General features: G+C 35.4%; 1 protein-coding gene across 1 annotated transcript in view; it reads right to left on the bottom strand.

Moving 5' to 3' along the window:
* The window catches only part of LOC131984376 (collagen alpha-1(XIV) chain-like), a 121419-nt gene extending 96590 nt beyond the window's left edge, over nucleotides 1–24829 (bottom strand). The window contains exons 1-3 of the mRNA XM_059349221.1: nucleotides 24691–24829; nucleotides 11567–11683; nucleotides 3667–3816 (exon numbers count right to left, since the gene is read on the bottom strand). Coding sequence (XP_059205204.1) covers nucleotides 3667–3816; nucleotides 11567–11683; nucleotides 24691–24793 — 370 coding nt within the window. The 5' untranslated portion in view covers nucleotides 24794–24829. The remainder of the gene's footprint in view (nucleotides 1–3666; nucleotides 3817–11566; nucleotides 11684–24690) is intronic.
* Nucleotides 24830–27500: the final 2671 nt, after the last annotated feature.

The following is a 27500-nucleotide window of genomic DNA, read 5'->3' as shown; positions in this document are numbered from 1 at the left end:
GCGTCTTTTTTTAGTTATTTTGTTTCTTTTTCGGGTCATTTTGTGTCTTTTTTTGGTCATTTTGTGTCTTTTTTTGTCATTTTGTGTCTTTTTTTATCATTTTGTGATCAATTTGGTCCTTTTTTTGGGTCATTTTGTGTCTTTTTTTTTGTCATTTTGTGTCTTTTTTGGTCAATTTGTGTCTTTTTTGGTCATTTTGTTGTCAATTTAATTCTTTTTTGGGTAATTTTGTGTCTTTCCTGACAAATCCCAAAGTATCAAGTTGTTTCTTTCCAAGGAGTCTCTGGCTTGAAGCTGACTGTTACACACTCAGGAGGTCAGAATGGACCTTTAAACTGATAGCAAAGCACTTAGATTAAAAGAAACAATAAAATATAAAAATATATAAATGCAAAGACAGAGAGATGTTTTAGTTGTTGTCTGCTTCATTATTTGTCCAAAATTCATCGTATCAACTGAGTTTGTTTGATCTGAACTGTGAGATTCTGTTCAGTGAGACAACATGATGTTAAACTGGGGGTCGCCACTCAAAAAGGTTGAGAACTACTGATATAGACAATAACAAATGTACTTTTGTAATATTTTATGATTTATATAACTTGATAAGGTGATAAAACTGATCACAACTGATCAAACCGACATGCTTATGTTCACTTTTTCTGCTTCTTTCTTTTCATTTGTTCCACTCTGTAACGTCTACTTGTGTTTTTCTTGCTTTTGTGTTTTAAAAAATGGTTGATTTTCAGTCCAAAGTGGAAGAAAGAGGTAAAGAATCTGCTCCCACAGTTTAAAGTCGAGCCCTCGGCGTTTTTAACGACGTCAGTGAGAAATAAAGGAGTCCAAAGGAAATAACAGGACATTTTCTCTGAAATATTAGAGACAAGCAGAGAGGAAGGACTAAAATATGCATTTGAGAGATACATTCATATAATTTGATGATGTATTATTAAAATTGAGAGTCAGGCACCAAATGGGATCAGGAGTCAGATATTTTTACTTTCCCTTCTCACATACTGAACTCTCTGCTGCTGTAGCTTGTTGTGTAAACCTGAACAGTTAAAGGAAAAATGTTTCCAACTCCAGCTACAGGAAGTCACAACTAAATGTTGCTTCTAATAAACCAGGGCTCTCAAACTCTAATTACCTGGGGGCCGCTAGAGGCAGTATCATAATGAACAAAAAAAGACACTAAATTATTAAAAGAAGACACAAAATTACAGAAAAAAACTAAATGACTTTAAAAAGACACAAAATGACCAAAAAAAGACACAAAATTACTAACAAAAGACAAAAATAACCAAAAAAGACACAAATAAACTGACTGATAAAACACTAAATTATTTTAAAAATACACAAAATGACCAAAAAAAGACACTTGTTTCTATGACGACGTAAACAAAAAGAAAGGCAGCTGCTACCGGAGCGTTTATTATCTGCCGTGTTGTTGTTACCGCAAGAAGTGGAAATGTTATGGAATGTCATTTTGTGTCTTTTTTTTGTAATTTTGTGTCTTTTTCTAATAATTTTGTGTCTTTTTTGGTCATTTTGTGTATTTTTTGGGTCATTTTGAGTCTTTTTTGGTCATTTTGTGTGTTTTTTTTAAGTAATTTGGGTTTTTTTCTGTCATTTTGTGTTTTTTTTGTAATTTTGTGTCTTTTTTTGGTCATTTTGTGTCTTTTTCTAATAGTTTTGTGTCTTTTTCAGTAATTTTGCGTATTTTTGGGGTCATTTTGTGTCTTTTTAGTAATTTTGTGTATTTTTGGGTCATTTTGTGTCTTTTTTAAGTAATTAAGTTTTTTCGTGTCATTTTGTGCCCTTTTTTTTTAGTAATTTTGTATCTTTTTTTGGTAATTTTGTGTCTTTTTCTAATATTTGTGTGTTCTTTTTAGTAATTTTGTGTCTTTTTTGTCATTTTGTCTTTTTTAAGTAATTTAGTTTTTTTCCCTGTCATTTTGTGTCTTTTTTTTTAGTAATTTTGTGCCTTTTTTGGGTCATTTTAATACTGCCTCCAGCGTCCCCCAGGTAATTAGAGTTTGAGACCCCTGATCTACAGTGAAGCTGGTGAGTAAAATGTTATCATATCTAACAGGAAAAGGGCTGAAAATACTACAATATGTAGTCAAAATGTGCCTTTAACCACTGGATAATGTGTTGGGAGCAGAACAAACAGAACAAACGAGTGTTTCTGAAGAAGACGAGGACGGGGCTCTGATAAAAGATGTTTCTGTTGGAGATGACGTGGTGGTCCTCTAGCAGCAGAGTGGGCTGTTTAATACGCCATGACAGCTGACAGCAGTGTGTGTGTGTGTGTGTGTGTGTGTGTGTGTGTGTGTGTGTGTGTGTGCTATATTGTTATTCTGACATGTATGGGCACATTTCAATGGTATGGAGGAGGTACAGTACGTGGTGTGTCAGTGTGTGTGTGTGAGATATGTTTGTCAGCGTTTGTCTCTGAAATGTGAAAAAAACAAATTCCTTCCAGAAAACGGATTAAAACGACTTTGTGAATGAAACAAGCTCCACTGTACGTCAGCACCTTGTTTTATAAGCAGGTGGAACCAACGTTTTGCTTTGCTGATTAGTCTAAAATGTCTGAATTTTTGGGTTTAAATCTTGTGGTGAAAACTGAATTTTTAAGTCATGAATGTGTTTCTTATTTCAGACTCACCAAGACGTTTTTTCTGTTTGAATTATCACACTAAAAATATCTGAGTGGAGTAATAGCAGGAAGTTGTCAGTGTGAACTGAAGTGTAAATCCATTCTGTCGTTGAAAAACTTTTTTATTTGTTAAAAAAGTGTTAAACTGTCTTCTGTGTTTCTGTGACTCTGTGGGAACACCACGTACTCAAATTGAATAAAATTTAAATACCTCAATAAATCTGAATAATTTAGAGTTTTTCTTACTATATTTAGTGTTTGTGTTTAACTCTGGAAGAATATCGTTTACTCCATGGAGCATAAAAGGAAATAATTCTACTAGTGTTTTACCAAATATAGAGCTGCTTCTCACTCAATATAGAGCAGCTTATCTCCCAACATAGAGCCATATAGAGCTGTATGTGACTCCATATAGAGCTGTTTTTTTACTCCTTATAGAGCTGTTTTTACTCCATATAGAGCTGTTTTTTTTTACTTCATATAGAGCTATTTTCCCCTCAATATAGAGCTGTATGTGACTCCATATAGAGCTGTATGTGACTCCATATAGAGCTGTATGTGACTCCATATAGAGCTGTATGTGAATCCATATAGAGCTGTATGTGACTCCATGTAGAGCTGTATGTGACTCCATGTAGAGCTGTATGTGACTCTATATAGAGCTGTATGTGACTCTATATAGAGCTGTATGTTACTCAATATAGAGCTGTGTGTGACTCCATATAGAGCTGTGTGTGACTCCATGTAGAGCTGTATGTGACTCTATATAGAGCTGTATGTGACTCTATATAGAGCTGTATGTTACTCAATATAGAGCTGTGTGTGACTCCATATAGAGCTGTGTGTGACTCCATATAGAGCTGTATGTGACTCTATATAGAGCTGTATGTGACTCCATATAGAGCTGTATGTGACTCCATATAGAGCTGTATGTGACTCCATATAGAGCTGTATGTGACTCCATATAGAGCAGTATGTGACTCTATATAGAGCAGTATTTTCCTCACGTGTTTTCTCGGTGGCGGTGACGGCGGGCCCCTCGGTGCCGTCCTGCAGCGTGGCGTAGACGCTGATCTTGTACTGCGTGTTGGCCTTCAGGCTGTTGAAACAGTGTCTGTTGGCTCCTCCGCTCAGCTTCGTCTCCTGCTTCTGACCGTCTGTTGGAACAAACAGCTGGTCAGTATTGATTCTGCAGAGGAAACGAGTCCTGCACTGATCCTGAATATCTGCTCTCTGGAGGAATGTTTCCTGTGGACTTAAAGTATCAGAGAAGAAACAATGCAGTGTCTCAAAAGAAAAGAAGTTTCCTGGTGCCAATTAACAGTTTCTACAAACAACTTTTTTTCAGTTGATGTGCTTTTGCAGAGGATTATTTTTTCGGATTTATGTAAAAATGCATTTAATGAGGACCTCGTCTTTGCATTATGACTTCCACTGAGGAGTTTACAGTATGTTTTCAGAAAAACCACACAATCAACTTTTATGAAACTTGGTGGAAGGATTCAGCATCAAACAGAAAAACCTGTAAAATGTTGGAATAAATCCAAAAGATTAGTCGGTTGTTGTTTCTGTGAGATAGGGCAGGTGTGCTGCATTCACGTGGCGTCGGAATAATCGGAAAAAATAGTTATTTTGTTCCATTTCCCCTGCTCTTGATTGTCACAAATAATGGAACTAAAAAAGACAACACATCTTCGTTGTAGCGTCCGTGTTGTTTCCACATTACAACTTAAAATACATTGACAGTAGTCGTGTTTCTATTAGAGTCAAACTGGATTTTGAAGCAAAATTTGGAAATGTTGCATTAAAGAAAATGCAAATTAGGGACGTTTCCGTCAGCTGGTTCAGAGCGAATAAACTAAGCTGCAGTAACGCACTTTAGTCAGCAGGGGGCAGTGTAATGTCAGTAAACAGGAGAAGAAGAAGAGCGAAAACAACAAAAACAACAACAAGAGTAATAGCTGCTGCCTACTACAAACGTAACATGTGATTTCCCACAAATGTAATAACTATTAGGTTTGCAGGGACTTATTAATTATTTCAATAATTTTGTGTCTTCTTTAGTCATTTTTGCATTTATTTTTGTCATTTTGTGTCTTTTTTAGTCAGTTTTACATCTATTTTTTGGTCATTTTGTGTCTTTTTTGATAATTTTTGCATTTATTTTTGTCATTTTTTTGTCTTTTTTAGTCATTTTTGCATCTATTTTTTTTTGTCATTTTGTGTCTTTTTTAGTCATTTTTGCATCGATTTTTGGTCATTTTGTGTCTATTTCAATAATTTAGTGTCTTTTTAGTCATTTTTACATCTACAGTCATGGAAACATTCTCGATATTAACCAAAATCATTATGAATAAAACCATGTTAAATGTCTAGATATCATCTCTTAAATTAAACTTGCTGTTATCATTATATTTGTCCAAAAAAATGTACAAGAAACAAGAAATAAAAGAAAAAGGATGGTCTGATCATTTTTCCATGACTGGACAACTTCTAATAGTTCTCTCATGTCAGAGAATCTCCTGTTAAGAGTTTTAACTATTTTTAGACTAAAAACACCTCCAAGGAAAGAAATCCGTTGATGGAAAGACGACTTTAGTGAAGTCAGAGAAGCGTTTTATTGTGGTTCCATCAACAAATCGCTGACAAACATGTGAGTCATAACTGTTTCTGCCTCTTAGGAAAGTTTCCTTGCTGTATTCAGATGTGGCTAATTATGAAGATTATTATTAGAAGTGACCGTTTACTGACTCACTGGTTTCTCTTTCACAGTGAGATTCAGTCAAACTTCCCTCAGGAGAAACTTTCTGTCAGCAGCTCACTTTGTCTTTCTGCCCAAATATAAAAAATAAAACTGAAGACAATTAAAGTTCTCAGTCGGTAATATAAGTGACGAAGCAAATCCAATTACTGGAATAATAATAATCAACGTGTGCTTGTTGTTTCTGTTGGCGGTCAGGGTCGGCATGGCAACCTGTCAAATATATTTAGAAGGAAAACGTATGTGGAGAACAAGACGTATTCACAGCTTCATCTCAGCTGGAACATTTTAACGAGTTCAAGGCTGCAGCGACAAACTACTGAACTAAAATCACAGAACAACTTTTACTGCTGCAGGACGAGAGCACTTTACAACTGTTTTTTTATTTTATTTTATTTTTCTTTCTTTTTTTTTATCATGTTTGAAATAAAATAATTCCAATCAAATCAATTTCCCAAAAAAACATAGAAAAACATTTTAAAAAATCACAATTTTCTAAGATTTTTTTAATCTCTGAAAACAGGTGAGAAAATATTTTTTATGGTGCTTTAAAAAAAAAAAAGGGCATGAAAAAATCCACCTATTGTAACATATTATGAAAAATAAAGAGCGAGGAAAAAAATGTCAGTAATTTTTTTTTGTTGATAACATGACATAATAATGTCTCAAAACATTAGTGGCATCGTTGCCCTAAAAAAATTCTAAATTTGATTATAATCAGGAAATATTTGATTTTAATAAAATGACTTTTTTTTTTTTATAATAACAATAATACATTTTTATTTCTAGAGCACTTTACATGGTACTCAAAGATGTTTTACAGTGAAAACACATATTTACAAATTAAATAATTAATTTTTTTTTCACGAAACAAACAATTAAAATCAACATAATTGGTCATAGATTAAAATCAGTTCTGAAGAGGTGACAAAAGGTGAAAAAAATAATTTCTTATGGTCCCTTTTCTACATTTTTTCATAAAAACATGACATTATTTTATTATTTCATTTATTATTATTTTATTTATTATTATTTTATTTATTTTTATTTTATCATATTGTTACTATTTATTGTTACATATTATATTACATATTATACACTGTATTATTATTATTATTATTTTATAATGTCTTTTGTCAATTTTGATATTTGCCAATAAGAAGAAATGCAGTAAGTTTTAAGTTTGATACTCAGCCATAAGAGGATAATAACTGTAAAATAATTCCAGTTTAATTCAACATTATATTGAACATTTCGGTCCTACAGGAGGATTTGTAAAAAAAAAAGCAAACCCTCCACTATTCTTTATTCATGTCTTCCTCCAGTAAAGAAACAGGACCAGTTTCCATCATGTCTGTTTCTCTATTTCTCAGGTCATTATTCACCAGCTGTGCCAACATAAATCCTCATTTAGCTCCATTATGCGCTGAGGGGACCAACAGTCTGCAGCTCCCTGAAGAAACACAAGGCAGCGGCTCCAATATGAGCCTTTAATGTGACGCGTTAATGACGGCGGCTGCTGCTGCTGCTGCCTGGAGGTGATGAATAACACCATCAGCAGCTCCTATTGGCTGCAGGACGGCTGTGTTACAGTCAGTCTCAGCTCTGAGGTGGACGGCGTGATGGAAGCACGCCAGCTGCTCTTTGATGGTGTTTTGCTGTGTTGGAGTGTGTTATTATCACTTTCTAACAAACGGGGGAAGGAATAGTGAAGTATTTGAGGCCGGTGGCGGCCGAGGATCAGCAGCGAGGAAAATACTCCGATAATCAGAAGGCTGCTCTATAGAGGAGAGAGCTTTCTGACTGGAGGAGGAGAGGAAGGATCAGCTACATGGAACCAACAAATAATAATAATAAAGACTCGGGGGCTAATTTGGAGGAAGGGTTAAAGTCTCTAAAGCAGGGGTCTCAAACTTGCAGCCCGCAGGCCAATTGTGGCCCTCGTGATGATATTTTGTGGCCCCCACCTTGATATGAAAGTTTAATGTGAGTTTTATATGAATGGCACTTTACTGTGTTGTGTGTGGAAGGTCCCTTTAATTACTGTTTTTGGTAATTCTGTGTCTTTTTTGGTAATTCTGTCTCTTTTTTTAAAATTTTGTGTCTTTTTTTAGTAATTTTGTGTCTTTTTTAGTAATTTTGTGTCTTTTTTAGTAATTTTTTGTCTTTTTGGGGTAATTTGGTGTCTTTTTTAAAATAATTTTGTGTCTTTTTAAAATTATTTTGTGCCTTTTTTTAATAATTTTTTTTCTTTTTTATAATTTTGTGTCTTTTTTAGTCATTTTGTGTCTTTTTTAAATAATATTTTGTCTCTTTTTGGTAATTTTGTGTCTTTTTTTTAATAATTTTCTGTCTTTTTTAAAGTAATTTTGTGTCTTTTTTTAATAATATTTTGTCTTTTTTGACAATTCTGTGATTTTTTTTGTGGTTTTGTTTCTTTTTTAAGTCATTTAGTTTTTTCAATCATTTTGTGTCTTTAAAAAAAAAATTGTGTCTTTTTTTGTCTTTTTTTGGTAATTTTGTGTCTTTTTTTGGTCATGTGATACTGCCTCCAGCGGCCCCCAGGAGGTAATTTGAGTTGGAGACCCCTGATCTAACGGGACCAAAGGAGTCTATTGTGCAGCAGCAGCTCTGTAATTCTCCCTAATATATGAAGCTCAGGTTTCCACAGAACTTTATTGTGAAGCTCACAGAGAGCTGAATTATAGGAAGGTTTGCATTTAATCTAAAGGATAAATGGAGATGCTTTGATATTTAATGTCAGAGTGCAAAACAGACGATTAAACAGTGTTGAAAACATCACAAGGCGCCAAAAACCTCCACAGAAACTTAAGAAGATGAGGAAAGTTTTTACAAATTAGAGGATGCTGGTAGATTTCAGGGGAAGTACTGTACGTCTCTTCTTTGATTCCAGCTTTGTGTAATTAAATCTGTGTTTTCATATCTCTAGAAAATGCAAAAAAAAAGAACTAAGTCTGCAGGATTTGTGGTGTGTTTGTTTGTCTGCTGGGTTCTCCATCATATCAGAGGAGCTGGGCTTTGACTGACTGATGTGTGATATTTAATAAAAGGTCATCTCATTCAGCAGCTGCAGCCTCGACTGATGCACACAGACACAAGAAGCCCATTAGACAGATTCAGATCAAACCTGGGCCCAAAAATAAACGATTTTGTGTGATTTTGCACATCCTGTGTTTGTGTTGACACTCTGAGGGCTGCAGGGCCGCGTTATTGTCTTCGTATTTAAAATGCCACGGTGAAGACACCGGCATCATGTGAAACTAGAGAACCAAAAGAATCTGTAGGAATCATGCCGAGCTCCTCTGATATGAAGGAGAACCCGGCAAAGAAACAGACCAGAAATCCTGCAGGCTTATTTTCTTTTTTTTTAGCATTTTCTGGAGGTATGAAAGTATCTAATCTATCTAGTAAAGTAAGGAATTTTACCAGCATCCTCTAATTTGTAAAAACTTTTTTTGCGTAGCTTTTTAAGTTTCTGTGGAGATTTTTTAATGATATTAAAAGTGGCAAATTGACTAAAAAAAGGCGATTTGTCATTTTTCTCATAGATTTGCCACTTTTAATCTAAAAAATCTGCAATTTTCTGAGGATACGTCGTTTTGAAGTATTTGTAGTTTTTTTCCACCTATTTTCGGTCTCTTGGCCAATGAAATGCATCAGAAAATACATGTGGGAGTGTCGCAATACATCATGGGACTTTTCCCAGAACTTTGAAATCATCACCAAAAAAAGACACAAAAAGAAACGAAATGACAAAAAAAGACACAAAATTACTAAAAAAAGACACAGAATGACCAAAAAAGACACAAAATTACTAAAAGAAGACACAAAAAGACACAAAATGAGAATACATGTCACACAAAAATCTATTATTTAGTAGGAAGAGTTGACACTTCTGTTGAATTTACAGAAAAACTTCAGGTTTTAGGGGCTGATTTTAAAATCGCCCAGAGGTTTTACAGGCAGTTTTTACAGCCGTTTTAGGCCTAAATGGGTTAAGTTTTGTGTTTTCATTATCTGTAAGCCATAATCAAGAAATACAGGCTTGAAGTATTATACTCTATGTGTAATGAATCTATATAATATACGAGTTTCACTTTCTGAAATAATTGAAAAAAAATATTGAACTTTTTCCATGATATTCTAATTTTTTGAGCTGTACCTGTATAAACAAAAACAACTGAGTGTTAAATTAATCCAACAAGATCTTCCTCATGTGACTGTCTCTCCCTCTGAGACACAAAGCGACTGTCTCCACCTGGGAGATTGTCAATTCACACACACACACTCTCCAAATAGAAACACTTGTTTTTTAATATTGTTGTTTTCTTTTTAACAATCAGACTGCAGGTGCAACCAGAAGCTCTTCAGAGGAATCTAGATGAGAAGGAATCGTTTCATTCTCCTGCTAGATTACCTTCCAGAAGAGACAATGAGGCCTAATTGTAATAAATCTCGTCCTAACTCACTCGGCGGCTGTAATTCAAACCTTTTGTCTCTTTTACTTCACGCAGCAAATGTAAATGTCAGCTGGCTGCCATCCAGAAGGAAGCCTCCTCGTCTACAGAGAGGCTCCGCTAAACCTTTAAGACGGACACAACAATGTCTTTGTCGTCTCCGCCTGCTCAGGGATTCACACAAGAGTGTGTGTGTGTGTGTGTGTGTGTGTGTCCTCCCACTGATGGAAGCATCTCTCCACCAGTGCTGGTATGCAGTGGAGGAGTCGGATGGGAACTACAGCTGCATTTACAGTTTGAAGCGTCCCACGTCACTAAAGATGTGGTGGTGGTTGTGATGTCACGTCTAATAAGATCAGCTGCTGTGTGAATCCACCAGGTGAAGCAGAGAGGCAGTGATGTGGATCCTCGTGTGAATACGTCTCCTCCCTCTACAGAGGTGGAGACGTATTCATCTTTATTATCTCTGCATTTGTTTTGCAGCTCGACCATTAAAACAACAACAAAAACACCCTGACAGTGACAGTGACTTCAACGTTTACTTGTTTACCACTGTTTTATGAATTTAGAACTGAAGATCAATAATAGTCTTGGACAGAGCTTACTGGATCAACATTTTGAACCCAAAAAGAAACAAAGAAAAACCAACATAAATGTGATCTTGTGATTTTGTTCATTTTGTGTATTTTTTTTTTTGTAATTTTGTGTCTTCTGTGGGGTTTTTTTGGTCATTCTGTCTTCTCTTTTTGTGTTTTTTTTGGTCATTTTGTGTATTTTTTTTTTGTAATTTTGTATCTTTTTTTGTATCTTTTTTAGTCATTTGTGTCTTTTTTTAGTCATTTTTTAGTCATTTGTGTCTTTTTTTAAGTAATTTTTTGTCTTTTTTTAGTCATTTTGTGTCTTTTTCTTAGTCATTTGTGTCTTTTTTTAGTCTTTTTGTGTCATTTTGTATCTTTTTTAGTCCTTTAGTCCAACATAAAATGTGATTTTGAATCTTTTTTTTTAACTTTCAAAACACTATCATGCTCAATAAAGAATTTTAAATGTGTCAAATGTGACCAAAGGTGTCAAATCTACCATATAAGAGGGTTCCATCCAGTTCTATCATTTGATACTAAATCTATTTGAGCTTGTCTCCAGTTTTACTTGGTATATCATCATCAAACTGAAACTGGCCTCATGGAGTTTACAGCCAGAACTTTAGAGGTAAATTTACAGTAGGGCTCCACGCTGCTTTGTTTTCTAGTCTGATGGAGGCAACAAGTCTGGATTATTTGGAGCTTTAGTGACTCCACAGGGTTAAAGATTCTAATGCATCCAGATGACTGTAGCTCTTTAAATCAGAACGAATCATGCGGCGTCTCAAAGTTCCCACTCTGCTTGGTTTGCCGCTGTGGTTTCACAGGCTCCTGACACTTAGAGTGTGAGCTGTAAGCTGCTTGTGTTTCATTATTAACACTTCAGGAGGTCCAACTTCACCTCCTGGATTCACTTTCACAAACTTTTCTAGCACTGCAGAAAGTTTTACCACTGGTTAAATATTAAAACACTAAAGATTCGAGCACATATTTTGCCGTTGACACCTGACATCCTGGAGCTGCACACCACCTTTACACCTGTAGCATACAGTGTGTGTGTGTGTGTGTGTGTGTGTGTGTGTGTACTCACTGAGCAGAGACTCGATGACCACTCTGTAGGCGTTGGCGTGTCTGTGAGGCTGCCACTGGCTGCAGATACTGTTCATCTTCACCTGGTACGGGTTCAGGTTGGTTACCCCCAGATACACTGCAGGAACACACACACACACACACACACACACACACACACACACACACACACACACACACAGAGACTTTATGAGGTGTTTTCTTTTTAATGAAGAGATCACATTTTTAATATCTGCTTGTGACAGAATCCACAGAAACAACTCACAGATGCAAAAAAAGTTCATTTAATGGATCTCAATGGTGATTTTAATGGTCATTAAAGGTGTATTAAATGGTATTTTAGACTTCGTTAATATCTCTCAGTCACAGTTAGCAGTGGTGGTTGATACTAACTTTATTGACCTGGACCTCCAATGTAAAAATGAAAAATTTAATATTTCGAGAAAAAAGTTGCAAATTTACTAGAAAAAAGAATTCAGATTTAAGGGATTTAAAGTAGCAAATCGGAGCGAAAAAAGACGCAGATTTACGAGAAAAAAGTGGGAGAAAAACTACTTTTTTCTCGCAGATTCACCACTTTAAATCTCATAAATCTGCTCATTTTTTTCTCGTAGATTTGCCACTTTAAATCCCGTAAACTTTTTTCTCAAAAGAAAAAAATGTGCAGATTTACAAGATTTGAAGTGGTGAATCTGCGAGAAAAAAGTAGTTTTTTTCCCGCTTTTTTCTTGTAAATCTTTTTCTCACAGATTCTCCAATTTAAATCTCATAAATCTGCACATTTTTTTCTCATAGATTTGCCACTTTAATCCCATAAACTTGTTTCTCAAAATATGACCCCCCTCCCACGGGTCCGTATGTTTTTTTACACATTCTGCCGGCCTGTAATATCCTCCAATATTCTCTAGGGTTGAAATTTGGAATTTGCAAGTATTTCAATGAGTGTCCTATTAAAGGTTAAAGTTCACTGGGCTGTCAATCACTACTACGTCAGACAGCTCGTTTTTCGCTGCCTGTACATGCAACTTATATTAGCGTTTTTGGCAGGAGAACAGGCTGAATATTTCTACACTGATTTCTTCAATGCAAGTGTCGAATAAATGCCTGAACACGTAGCTGTAAACAGATTGAAGGAACCCTCTTTGCCCATATTTGGATATTGAAATGCCGACAGACAGAGTGTCGAGATGTAAAAACAAACTTCTTCTGAACACTAAAAAAATACTTGTAAGCATTCTTCTGCAGAAGCTGCTGTAAAAACATCACTGTATATAACTCACACGCCATCCTGTCTCCAGATGACAGATTTTAAAAAGTACGGCCGGTTTGGCTTCAAGGACGGCGGAGAGTTATTTACAGAGAGAGAAATAAAACTGTGCAGCTTATGCACACACACACACACACACACACACACACAAACATGCCCAAACAAACCCACACACACACACACACACACTCACACACACACACTCACACTCACACACACAAACATGCCCAAACAAACCCACACACTCTCTACTTATGCAAATGGGATGTATGGGACTACTCTTTTAAAAGCAGCTCTTGTTCTCATAGACATGGCATGTTTCTGTGAGTTGGTAATGGCTTTCTACATCACAGGATAGTTTATATTTCCTCTCACAAAACAGAACGTTTTCCAGTTATGCCAGTTATGTAATCTGCATTATTCTGAACTGGATATAAATGCATAATGTGTCCCTGCATGGTGTTTATGTAAAAATCTCAGCAAGTAAAAAAAACACAACATAAACTTTGATACAGTGGCTAAACAAGCAGGAAGCAGTATTTTATGAAGTTCTTTTTTTCTGACATCAATATCTCTCAAATATGCATTTTTATTTATAAGGTATATTCAGATCATGAAAACTTTCCAGAGCACTTTAAGACTTATTTTAAATTTGATTCTCAGGTTCACTCTTGTCCAACGCGTCAATCTTTAGATCTTCTTCCTCCAAGATTTCTGACATGCAGAGGTCAATTTATTAATACATTTAGGGGGACTAGGAGCGTTCCCTGTGGCACACCCGGCCCGGGTTCGAGTCCGACTCGGAGCCCTTTCCAGCATGTCTTCCCCTCTGTTTCCCCCTGTCACTCTAAATATCTCTACTGTCAATAAAGCTACAAAATGCCCAAAAATATCTTAAAAAAAAAAATATTAGGGGGACTAAATTAAGGAATACCTTTTCCCATCTGGCAAAGAACTCCATCTCTATAAAACGTTTCAAAAGATGTCTAAAATCCCATTTAACTGCAGTTTTAAAATTCTAATTCACACACATATACACTTTTATATCATGTTCATATTTTGTTTTTATATTATTTTTGTCATTGTTGTTATAACTTGTTGTTGATGTTATACATACACTGTAAATAAATTATGTTGATTTTACAGAAGAAAAAAAAAGGCAGCTGTGGTTACCAGAATAATTCTGCAAAAAATACAGTTCAAATGTAAACAACTTTACAGAACAAATTGTAAATTTTACTGGTATTCAGTTCATATACAATAAATAATAACTGAATGTTAATTTACTGGTATTCAATGCACAATAGGCAAAATCTGCATGTAAATGTTGCATAAATAATTAGTATAAAAGCAACATCATCCTGTTAAATTAGCAGTAAAGGACGGTATAATATACAACTTTAAAATGTTTTTTTTTTTTTAAATGACTACAGTTTTAGGATGTAAAATTGTTCTGTAAAGATGTTGACATATTTTTTACAGAAATATTCTGGTAACCACAGCTGCCAGTTGTTTTCTGTAAAAACAACGGGACATTTTTACAGTGTATGTTTTTTCAATTATCAGTTTATTACTTTCTTATAACTATGACATTTTAGCTGGAGGCTTTAAATAAATAAGCCCATCTGGGTTGTTATCTTTGTCATTTTATGTAATTCTAACTGTGCAAATAATTTATAATAGAATAAACCTGAACCGCGACAGCTGACGAGGCTCTGATCCTCCTGTCAATCTCACGTCGAGACACATGAACTTCCTGATTCATGCAGTCACTCAGTCTCCACCATAAAAAGGAGCAATCCATCATACGAGACACCTTCACCTAAAGAAAAACTGCTTCAGAATGATTTTGGTGCCTCTGTCACTGCAGCTCTGCACACCTGATCCTGCACCATCGAACTCTGCATGTTTGCATGCTTTGCTATTAGAACACCAGCAGCTCTGTCACTGATTTAGGTGAAACCGGTTAAAATTTTATGGAGAAAATGTTTTCTGTTCCGTCCTCCGGCTCGTGTTTCACGTATTGCGGCGCAATTAAATAGATTAAATAAACAAATACATAAATAATTTATCATTTATGAAAACAGCCGATTGTAAAAGCCCTTCTTCCTCCCTGTACCTGGTGAAAACCATGTGTTTGTACCGCTTTTTAAACTGGATCATGCTTGGACATTGCTTGAGTCTGTTCTACAGCCTCACTCCACAAACTGAAGGACAAAAACTTTTTAATGTTGTACGTGATGTTTTAGGGTGCAGATGTACGTATCTCAGCATTCTAAAAATTCTAAAAATAGCACACATGTATGTTCCGCAGTTGTAAAAAAGGCTGCAGTTTCTGTGGATTCATGTTGTAAAACCACTGAGCTTCGTTTTAGGACAAAAAAACGTTTAAAAAGACAGTTTAAACAGTAAATAAATGTAAGTAAATGCCGGAAATTAGGTAGTTACAAGGTTCACGAGACTGCCGCGAGTTACGTAAAAAATGTGATTCACGTAACTTACGCTAAAAATGATTTACTTTTGATTTTACATGGGACGTGAACCTCGCTCTCCTGGGTGAAAGTCTGCTGCTTGTTCCGTATATCATAATCAGTATGATAATAATATTAACTTTATTGACCTTGTCCTCCAATGTAAAAATGAAAAATGTAATATTTCGAGAAAAAAATTGCAAATTGACTCGATTAAAGTGGCAAATCTACAAGAAAAAAAAATGCAGATTTAAGAGATTTAAAGTGGCAAATCTGCACGAAAAAAGACACAGATTTACGAGAAAAAAGTGGGAAAAAAACAACTTTTTTTCTGGCAGATTCACCACTTAAAATCTTGTAAATCTGCACATTTTTTTCTTGTAGATTTGCCACTTTAATCCCGTAAACTTTTTTCTTTTTTTTTTTTGCAGATTTAGAACACCAGCAGCTCCGTCACTGATTTAGGTGAAACCAGTTAAAATTTTATGGAGAAAATGTTTTCTGTTTCGTCCTCCAGCTCGTGTTTCAGGGCACAGGTGTACGTATTGTGGTGCGGGCCGGCAATTGGCGCATTCTAAAAACAGCACACATGTATGTTCTGCAGTTTTAAAAAAGGATGCAGTTTCTGTGGATTTATGTTGTAAAACCACTGACCTTCGTTTTAGGACAAAAAACGTCTGGTAAGGCGTTATAAAAGACAGTTTAAACAGTAAATAAATGTAAGTAAATGCCGGAAATTAGGTAGTTAGTTACAAGGTTCATGAGACTGCCGCGAGTTACGTAAAAAACCTGACTCACGTAACTTACGTAAACAACGTAACTTAAGTTAAAAATGATTTACTTTTGATTTCACATGCACTGTAATAAATTACTCTGTAACGCTTTATATTAAGGTCCTTGTAATAACCATTAATTAACAAGTAATAAGGTCCTTGTAATAACCATTAATTAACAAGTAATAAGGTCCTTGTAATAACCATTAATTAACAAATAATAAGGCCCTTGTAAGTCCTTACAAGATGCTTATTAACATTATTGTGTGTTTATAAGCTTATATAAGTGTTAATAATGGCATTACAAACACCCATGACCACCCATTATGTCTTTGCCATGCCTTTATTAATCTTATTTTGTTTGCTTATTGATATTAAAATATACTTTATTGCTCATCTATTATAAGTTAACTATAAGTTAACTATGCTTTTTGCAACTACCGGATCTAAAGCGAGAACAATGCCTTATTACTTGTTAATTAATGGTTATTAAGGACCTTATTATAAAGCGTTACCAATTATTCTGTAGTCATTTCATTTTACTTAATATATTTGATAAAATGTATTAAATATAAATGTGTCCTTGATTTTGAGGCAGTTGTTTAATCAACTTTAATATTAATAATGTTTGAGATAGAATCTACTTATTTTGATCACATTAAATAGAACACAACAACACAATAGAATCAGTCTGTTTTTAATTGACAGGCACTTCCTGTTAAGTTGTTATTAACTCAGCTTGTAACCTAGTTAGATTTAATAAATAATATTGCGTGCAATCTGTTGCCTCAATTTTATTGAGTAGCTATTGTTCGTCTTTTTTACAGTGTGGGACGTGAACCCTGCTCTCCTGGTGAAAGTCTGTTCCTTCAACTCATCCACCACCTGAATGTCATGGGCACATCACATTAAACCAGCAGCTCTGTCACTGGTTTTGGTGAAACCAGTTAAAATTGTATGTAGAAAGTGTTTTCTGTTCCGTCCTCCGGCTGCTCCGTCTCAACTCCCAGAGATTCACGTTGCCTCCTGATGGACGGAGAAGTTGATTTGTTTTGAAAGTTGAGCTAGTTCAGACAGGCATCAGCCTCACTCCTCATATATCTTCTACCCAAACACTCCCTCAGTCTGTCTCTCCTCCTGCTCTCTCAGCTCCTCCAACACCTGCAGGCTCCATCACTCCTCCACCTCTCCTGTAAATTGCCTGTGAGGAGTGACGAGGTTGTCGGAGTCTTGACACCAAATCTAACTACGTTCTGCTGCTGCAATAAACATTTTAAACCTGACGAGTCTGACTGAGCTGCTGTTAACTGTAGCTGCTGTCTGTTGGTAAGCTCAGTGAGTCGTGCTGCTCGGAGCAGCAAAGGAGTGATGGTGTTTACACCGCTAGCGCAGGCGCTTTGGACCGTTAGGAGGAAAAAAGGTCTACAAGCTCAGGGTGAGGGGGGAGTAGAAGTGAATTATTCTCTGAAACTGTAGGGACTCAAAATTGCAAAAAAACAACAAATAAATTAAATTCTACGCAATGTTGCTTTCATAAATGAAATCCACCAAGAGATCACTCTTCAGATAAAGCTTGAGAATAAAAAAAACCCACACCATATCAGCCGTTACTTTCAATTATAGCAGACATGATAAGAATCAGTTTTGCTAAAATGCTAAATAGCCATTATTTTTTATGTAAATCTTTTTCTACTTGCAAACAAACACATTTCACAGGTTCCCACCAAACGCTATAATAAATATATGTCTGTCATTTCCGGCCCATGTCTGCAAACTTGATGTAGAAATGCAAAAGCTGTGTCCAAAAAGTAAAAAAAAACAAGATATATACTGAAAACTTGGACTAATAAATGATCAAATACAAAGATGTATAATAGAAAAACTCACCCAATTGTGTGAGTCTGACTGAGCTGCTGTTAACTGTAGCTGCTGTCTGTTGGTAAGCTCAGTGAGTCGTGCTGCTCGGAGCAGCAAAGGAGTGATGGTGTTTACACCGCTAGCACAGGCGCTTTGGACCGTTAGGAGGAAAACAGGTTTACAAGCTCAGGGGGAGCAACAGACCTGTGTTCAGCAGCCTCCACTGACATCATGGTTGGCAAAAAGATTAAAAAAAGACACTGACAGAGAAAGATATATGGACGAGATTAATTCTCTAGCCCAGGGGTGGGCAACCTTTACTAACTAAAGAGCCACTGTTGTTGTTTACAATCAGCAGTGGACACCACGTGTACAGTTAGCATGCGGCTTTGTTTACAATTAGCTGCGGGCACTGTGCCAACTTATAAATGGTGGGCGGCCGTTCGAAACAGCACTATGAAAGTGGCTTCTGATTGACTTTGAGTTGTTGGTGAGAGCTTTACAAAATAAAAGTCTGCAAAATAGACACTGAGCTGTTTTTCTTTCTGTTGGACTAGTGAGTAATATTAGCTATGTTTTGCATTGCTGCATTTGCATGATGTTGATTTTTTTTTCGCTCAAAAGTAATGAAACCCCAATGAAGACTCATTAAAAGTTGTTTATATTTACTACAGTGATGTAGAAGTGAATTATACTCTGAAACTGTAGGAACTCCAAATTGCAAAAAACGATAAATAAATTAAATTCTACGCAATGTTGCTTTCATAAATGAAATCCACGAAGAGATCACTCTTCAGATAAAGCTTGAGAATAAAAAAAACACCATATCAGCAGCTACATTCAATTATAGCAGACGTGATAAGAATCAGTTTTGCTAAAATGCTAATTTTCCCGCATCACCGGCTGTAAAATTGTACATAATTTAAACGGAGCAACAGGCGAGCAACAGACCTGTGTTCAGCAGCCTCCACAGGCATCATTGTTGGCAAAAAGATCAAAAAAGACACTGACGGAGAAAGAAATATGGACAAGATTCTTTCTCTGACTGGCTTTGAGTTGTTGGTGAGAGCTTCACAAAATAAAAGCCTGTAAAACAGACACTGAGCTGTTTTACTTTCTGTCGGACTAGTGAGTAATATTAGCTGGCCTGCTATGTTTTGCATTGCTGCACTTGCATGATGTTGATTTTTTTTCCGCTCAAAAGTAATGAAATCCCAATGAAGATTCATTAAAAGTTGTTTATATTTATTGTTGCAGTGATGTAGAAGTGAATTATACTCTGAAACTGTAGTTTAATTTTTTTCAAAATTGCAAAAAAACAATAAATAAACTAAATCCAATGCAATGTTGCTTTCATAAATGAAATCCACGAAGAGATCACACATTATAAACTCTTCAGATTAAGCTTGAGAATAAAAAAATAGAATGTAATGTATAATAGATGTATAATAGAAAAACTCACCCAATTGTGTGTCTTTTTTTTTAGTAATTTTGTGTTTTTTTGGTAATTTTGTGTCTTTTATGAAATAATTTTGTGTCTTTTTTTGGTAATTTTGTGTCTTTTTGGGTCATTTTGTCTTTTTTTGGTCATTTTTTTTCTATAACTGTGTCTTTTTTTGGGTCATTTTGTGTCTTTTTTTGGGTCATTTTGTGTCTTTTTTTGAGAAATAGATAAAAAAAACACCATATCAGCAGCTACATTCAATTACAGCAGACATGATAAGAATCAGTTTTGCTAAAATGCTAATTTTCCCGCATCACCGGCTGTAAAATTGTCCATAATTTAAACCGACGCAGGAGAATCCGTCTCTCTTTCTGTCCTCAGCGTTGATGTTGTGCTGCTGTGTGACATTGAAGCATCGGTCCACTAACTGCTGCTCCTCGCCTTCATTACCATGCTGCTCTGCTCCTCCACCTCCTGGGATCCTCCGGCCTCATATCATTATGCTCTCTTTTCAACTCTACCCATCTCTCCATCTTTCTCTTCCTCTCCCCGTCTTCCTCAGGTTCAGTCCCCTCACTTCCTCCTCTTTTTCTCCCCTCCCTCCTAAACTTGTCCTTCAAATCAACCAAGAAGAGCTTAATTGTCATGCAGGCGAAGGAGAGTGAGAAGTGGCGATCCATTTAGAGCTCCATGTTCGGGGATTTATCCGACACTTGCTCTGAGAGCTCTTACACCCAGAGAGGAAGGAGAGCGGCTGATTTTGTCCAAGGAGAATTTGTCCAGGAAAACAGAACAGAACATTTTGTGTCTTTTTTTTAATAATTCTGTCTTTTTTTGGGTCATTTTGTGTGGTTTTTTTAGTCATTTTGTGTGTTTTTTAGTAATTTTGGGTATTTTTTGGGTCATTTTGTGTCTTTTGGGGTCATTTTGTGTATTTTTTAGTAATTTTGTGTCTTTTTTTAGTAATTTTGTGTCTTTTTTTTAGTAATTTTGTTTATTTTTTGGGTCATTTTGTGTCTTTTTTGAGTCATTTTGTGTCTTTTTTTTAGTAATTTTGTGAATTTTTGGGTCATTTTGTGTCTTTTTTGAGTCATTTTGCGTCTTTTTTTGGGTGATTTTGTCTTTTTTAGTAATTTTGTGTCTTTTTTTGGTAATTCTGTGTATTTTTTTGGGTTATTTTGTGTCTTTTTTGGGTCATTTTGTGTCTTTTGTGGGTCATTTTGTGTCTTTGTGTCATGATTTATCCGACGCTTGCTTTGAGAGCTCTTGTACCCAGAGAGGAAGGAGAAAGGGTGATTTTGTCCAAAGAGAATTTGTCCAGTGAAACAGAACAGAACTGGCATTTTTGAACATTTTTTGGCATAAAATACACAGAGCGTCATATGCATTGTCTTACTGGTTTCCATCATACTGCAAAATTGTTGGATAAATAGCCATTATTTTTTATGTAAATCTTTTTCTACTGGCAAACAAACACATTTCACAGGTTCCCACCGAACGCTATAATAAATGCATGTCGGTCATTTCCGACCCATGTGTGCAAACTTAATGTAGAAATGCAAAAGCTGTGTCCAAAAAGTTAAAAAAAAACAAGATATATACTGAAAACTTGGACTAATAAATGATCAAATACAAAGATGTATAATAGAAAAACTCACCCAATTGTGTGAGTCTGACTGAGCTGCTGTTAAGTGTAGCTGCTGTCTGTTGGTAAGCTCAGTGAGTCGTGTTGCTCAGAGCAGCAAAGGAACTCACCCAATTGTGTGTCTTCTTTTTTTTGTAATTTTGTGTTTTTTTGGAAATTTTTTGTCTTTTATGAAATAATTTTGTGTCTTTTTTTTGGTTATTTTGTGTCTTTTATGAAATAATTTTGTGTCTTTTTTTTGGTTATTTTGTGTCTTTTTGGGTAATTTTGTGTCTTTTTTTAATAAATTTGTGTGTTTTTGGGCCATTTTGTGTCTTTTTGGTAATTGTGTGTCTTTTTGGGTCATTTTGTGTCTTTTTTTAATAATTCTGTGTCTTTTTTTGGTCATTTTGTTTCTATATTTGTGTGTCTTTTTTTAGTCATTTTGTGTCTTTTTTGGGTCATTTTGTGTCTTTTTTACGTAATTTAGTTTTTTTTCTGTCATTTTGTGTCTTTTTTGGGTGATTTTGTCTTTTTTGAGTCATTTTGTGTCTTTTTTTGGGTGATTTTGTGTCTTTTTTAGTAATTTTGTCCTTTTTAGTAATTCTGCATCTTTTTCTGGTAATTCTGTGTATTTTTTTGGTTATTTTGTGTCTTTTTTGTGTCATTTTGTGTCTTTTGTGGGTCATTTTGTGTCTTTGTGTCATGAATTATCCGACGCTTGCTCTGAGAGCTCTTGTACCCAGAGAGGATGAAAGGGTGGAGGGTCAGTGTCCTGTTCAAGGACTCTTGAAGAGCTCCCATGATTTCTGTGGTTGGCTGTCATGGAGATCAAACCGGAGACCTTTCAGATTGTAGAATGGTTATTGGAGTGGTTAATCATCATGCAGGAGAGGCAGATAGATCCAGGCTCCTACTGATGATGGTACTTGAGCAGCTGATTGATCTAACGGGGCCAGACATCACCAACAGATCACTTCAATCTATTGCTTCTACACTCACCATGTAATCAGGTGGAGACACCTTTAAAAGTGTCAGATGGAGCTGCAGATATTGATGTGTGGAGGTTCCCTGATTAGATTAGAGGACAGAGACGAGCCAGAACAAGGTACAGAACCCATCAGGTTTAACTCTTTAGCCTTCCAACGGCTCCCTTTTTTATACATCAGAGGCTGAAATAAATAACGCTCCACACTTATCCTCTCACCTCAAGATATCTGAATGAAAATAGCATCTATTGGTCCCCATAAGTCTCTTTACAGACACTTAACCCTTCTAATGCACAACATGGGTCAAAAATGAACCACATTCATTCCCTTCATGTTATTTAATGCTGCTGTGTGTTTCTGTGCTCTATCTTTTGATATCAACTTATTTTATGATTGAATATTCCAAGTATTCTTTAAATATCTTGTTTTTGATAACAACAGATCATTATTTCCATTTTGCCTCTCATACTTTATGAAGAAAAAATGTTTTTGTATTATTACATAGCTAACTACTTGGCTAAGTAGCTTGCTAAGCTAACTACTTAGCCAAGAAGTTAGCTAAGTATTTAGCTTAGCATGCTAATTAGCTAAACTTAGCCAAGAAGTTAGCTAAGTATTTAGCTTAGCATGCTAATTAGCTAAACTTAGCCAAGAAGTTAGCTAAGTATTTAGCTTAGCATGCTAATTAGCTAAACTTAGCCAAGAAGTTAGCTAAGTATTTAGCTTAGCATGCTAATTAGCTAAACTTAGCCAAGAAGTTAGCTAAGTAGTTAGCTTAACAAGCTACTAAGCTAAAAAAAAATGGATATGGGTCATTTTTGACCCATGTGGTGCATTAGAAGAGTAGTGACACAAAAAGGGATTTTGTTCAAAAAGCAATAAAGGAAAACATAAAATTAGGATGTATGATGATCAAAAACAAACTAATTTAGGAAAACCTGGAATACTGAATGATAAAAAATAATTTATTGCAAAGATATAGAATATAAAAACTCTGTCGGGTCACTTTAGACCCATGTTGTACATCAAAGGGTTAATGCAGTTTCAGGCAAAATTACACAGTTTTCTGTGTTATTTTGCCCTTTTGTATTTTATGATTTTATTAGTTCTTATTTTATTTTATTTTTTTATGTGTATACATGCATATTTTATTTTGTGCGGGTAGTACATTCTTTTTATCTTATTTTTATTTTATTTTATTCTATTTTAATTTATTTTATCTTATTCTATTTTACTGTTCTATTGTTTACTTCGTCTCTTTTTATTGTGCTTTTATTGTGTTTATTTATTGTTGTGCAGCACTTTGGAAACTTTGTGTTTGCTAAAATTGTGCTCTATAAATAAAGTGGACTGGATTTTGTATGTGAATATTTGTGCACACCGAGCTCTCTAAACAGTCTGTGAGCTGCATAAATCAGGTCTGACTGGAAAGCTGAGCTCAGTGTATAAAATGAGCTGCTGAGACCTCTGAGATAACCAGCCTCATCAAACTTTACAACCACAAACTAGAGACCTGGAGCATTCAGAGGACGTGTATCTTTCCACACTATACTAACTATAAGGGTGTTTCTCAGCAGGCAACACAACACAAGTGTTGCCATACAATCTTGCTCAAATCTCCAAAGTTTTTAAAAACAAATTGCAGCATGGATTTTTCTGTCTTCATTTGGTACTTTTGACCATTTTTATGCATTCTTGAGTAAAATAAATGGTAATATTTTGCATCAAATCCATCTAACAACTTATAAGATATAATCAGGCAGTATATTTCCACACTAGATTCACAATAAGCAGCAACATAACAAAAGAGCTCAACATACAATTGGCAAAAAATACAGAAATCCAAACCCAAAATGTCTAGTATTTTGATCCATTCTATATATTAAAGAATAGCCTATTTAAGCACCAAATGTGTGTCAACCCAAAATTTACTTAAACAACTTATGGGACATAATTGAGCTGAAAATGGCAACACAAGCACTTTCCATCCTTTCGCCAAGAAAATGCCTTTCTTGCTGAAATCTCCAAAACGTCATACGTTTCTAAAACAAATTGCAGCATGGATTTTTCTATGTTGCTCCTTATGCTCTTGGTAAATTGGTACTTTAGGGATTTTCTGACCATTTTTATCCATCCCTGAGTAAAATAAATGGCAACATTTTGCATCAAATCTGTCTAACAACTTATAAGACATAACTGAGCCTGGGACTGGGCTTCCTGTAGACATATCATCATCATTTTAAGTCAAAATATGCCGTGTTTCATCTACAATTAAGCAAAACTCAAATTTCCAGTATCATTAAAAGGCTTACATGGTAACATTTGGACTTTATGTTGACTGACATGAGAGCCATTATGTTTTCCATCTGGTACACTTTGAAGTGTTGTACAGCGAAGTTAAGTGAGTTTCAAACAAGATATGCACAGGTTGGAGCTGAGATTAAAGTTACATTTTCTAGGAAAACATTGACTTTTTCCTGGATATCTGCTCATTTTAATCAACTTCCAGGTGTAAACTCGTCTCTAAAGGTCCATGTTTGAAGCTATTTTGCAGGACGAGGAACAGAAAGGATCTTGTGTGGGTGATCAGATGTTTAATGTTGGTACCTGCAGTATGAAATGATGTAATAAGTGCAGATGAGATGATGTGTATCAGTGTGTATTGTGTGTGTGTGTGTTGTGTGTCTGTGTGTGACTCACAGGTCTTGGCCCGTCCTGACAGCGCCTCGCTGGAGCCGGTGGTGTAGGAGGCGATCACCTTCACGCTGTACTCCGTCCCACTCAGCAGGTTGACGATCAGCATGGTTGCTCACGTCCTCCCCAACAAACGTCTCCAGAGCTGCTCAGGAGCTGCAGGAGGACCACAGCATTAGGGGGGCACGGCAAGGGAGGAGAGGGGAGGAGCACAGAGGAGAGAGGAGGAGAGGAGGAGAGGGGAAGGAGCACAGAGGAGAGAGGAGGAGAGGAGGAGAGGGGAAGGAGCACAGAGGAGAGAGGAGGAGAGGGGAAGGAGCACAGAGGAGAGAGGAGGAGAGGGGAAGGAGCACAGAGGAGAGAGGAGGAGAGGGGAAGGAGCACAGAGGAGAGAGGAGGAGAGGGGAGGGAGCACAGAGGAGAGAGGAGGAGAGGGGAAGGAGCACAGAGGAGAGAGGAGGAGGAGGGGAAGGAGCACAGAGGAGAGAGGAGGAGAGGGGAGGGAGCACAGAGGAGAGAGAGGAGAGGGGAAGGAGCACAGAGGAGTTCACAAAACGTCATTAGCTTCAATACAGGAGAGGAGGACAGGAGACCTTTAAAACTTTTTTTTTACCAAAAAAAGGAACAAAATGACTAAAAAATGACCCAAAAAGACATAAAATGGACACAAAAAGACACAAAATGATTTAAAAAAAGACACAAAATTACCAAAAGACACAAAATGACTAAAAGGACACAAAATGACTAAAAAAAGACACAAAATGTCTAAAAAGGACACAAAATAACTAAAAAAATACACAAAATGAAACAAAAAAAGACACAAAATGACTAAAAAAAAGACACAAAATTACCAAAAAAGGACACAAAATGACTAAAAAAGACACAAAATGACAAAAAAAGACATAAAATGACTAAAAAGGACACAAATTGACTAAAAAAGACACAAAATGACAAAAAAAAGACACAAAATGACTAAAAAAATGACACAAAAAGACATAAAATGGACACAAAAAGACACAAAATGATTTAAAAAAAGACACAAAATTACCAAAAGACACAAAATGACTAAAAAGGACACAAAATGACTAAAAAAAGACACAAAATGTCTAAAAAGGACACAAAATAACTAAAAAAATACACAAAATGAAACAAAAAAAGACACAAAATGACTAAAAAAAAGACACAAAATTACCAAAAAAGGACACAAAATGACTAAAAAAGACACAAAATGACAAAAAAAGACATAAAATGACTAAAAAGGACACAAATTGACTAAAAAAGACACAAAATGACAAAAAAAAGACACAAAATGACTAAAAAAATGACACAAAAGGAGAGGAGGAGAGGAGGGAGGACTGCTGGGTGACGGGAAGAGCAAAAGTGACAGGCAGAAAAAAAGAGGAGAAGAGAGTATCTAGAGCTGGAATAATCTGCAGGAAAAAGTGTCTGTGTGTTATTATAGTGATGATTTTTAATGAGAACAAGCTTTTTATTGGGTTTGCATTTCTGTTTCCATTCATTAGCATTTAGAAGCATATAAATAAACTGAATAAATTAGGTTTTTTCTCTCTGTGGGACATGCAGTGAATGCCAAAAGGCTTCATTAAGCTTTTAAACCTTTTAATTAAACTTTGCAGAATCACACATGTTGCACAAAAATACTATTGATTTATCTTTTAATCTGTTTTGCACAAACTGCTGCTACTTACAGGCTCTGGTTTATGCTGTGGCAGTTATTGGTGTCAATTAAACACTTAAATCATGTTTACATGATGTCTGTTGCTCTCAACAGGACAACTTTATCAATAATTCAACAGGAACGTCCAAACAGGGTTCCTACAGCTAAAAGTAAGTTAGAGTTAAGACTTTTTCATGACCAAATTTGTCCAGGAAAACAGAACAGAATTTTTTGGGGGCATTTGTGAACATATTTTTGCATAAAATACACTGAGCATCATATGCATCGTCTTTCTGGTTTCGGTCATACTGCAAAATTATTGGATGAATAGCCATTTTTTGTGAATTAAAAAAATGCATGTTACTTATTTGAAGATTTTGCAATGCAACAGAAAAAAAATCTTATCAGCAAATCCAAATTCAGGCGTTTTAAGACTTTTGAAAGACAATATTGAGACGTTTTTATGCCAATTAAGTCCTTTATGTGTTTAATTAATTCCATACCTTTAACACATTTTATGGATTCGGGGGAACCCTTTCAGATCCCTTTCTATCACTGCTGATAAGACTATCAAATATGAAATATGACATTCACATTATAACTTCTAGTTGTGTAAGACACAAAATGACCAAAAATGACATTTAAAGACACAAAATGACTAAAGAAAGACACAAAATGACCAAAAAAGACAAAATGACTAAAAAAAGACACAAAAAGACAAAAAATGACTAAAAATGACACAAAATGACAAAAAAGACATAAAATGACTAAAGAAAGACACAAAAAGACACAAAATGACCAAAAAGACAAAATGACTAAAAAAAGACACAAAAAGACAAAAAAATACTAAAAAAAGACACAAAATTACAAAAAATGACACAAATGACTAAAAAAATGACCCAAAAGACTAAAAAAAGACACAAAATGACAAAAAAATGACAAAAAATTACTAAAAAATGACACAAAATGACTAAAAAATGACAAAAAATTACACAAAATGACCAAAAAAAGACACAAAAGACACAAAATGACCAAAAAAGACAAAATGACCAAAAAAAAAGACACAAAAAGATACAAAAAGAGAATACATGTGGGACTGTCTCAATGCATCATGGGACTTTTCCAGAACTGAAATCAT

The sequence above is a fragment of the Centropristis striata genome, chromosome 14 (assembly GCF_030273125.1).
Source record: "Centropristis striata isolate RG_2023a ecotype Rhode Island chromosome 14, C.striata_1.0, whole genome shotgun sequence".
In the NCBI taxonomy this organism is placed as follows: Eukaryota; Metazoa; Chordata; class Actinopteri; order Perciformes; family Serranidae; genus Centropristis; species Centropristis striata.
The sequence above is the reverse complement of the archived record's forward strand: the minus strand, read 5'-3'. Positions and strand labels throughout refer to the sequence as shown.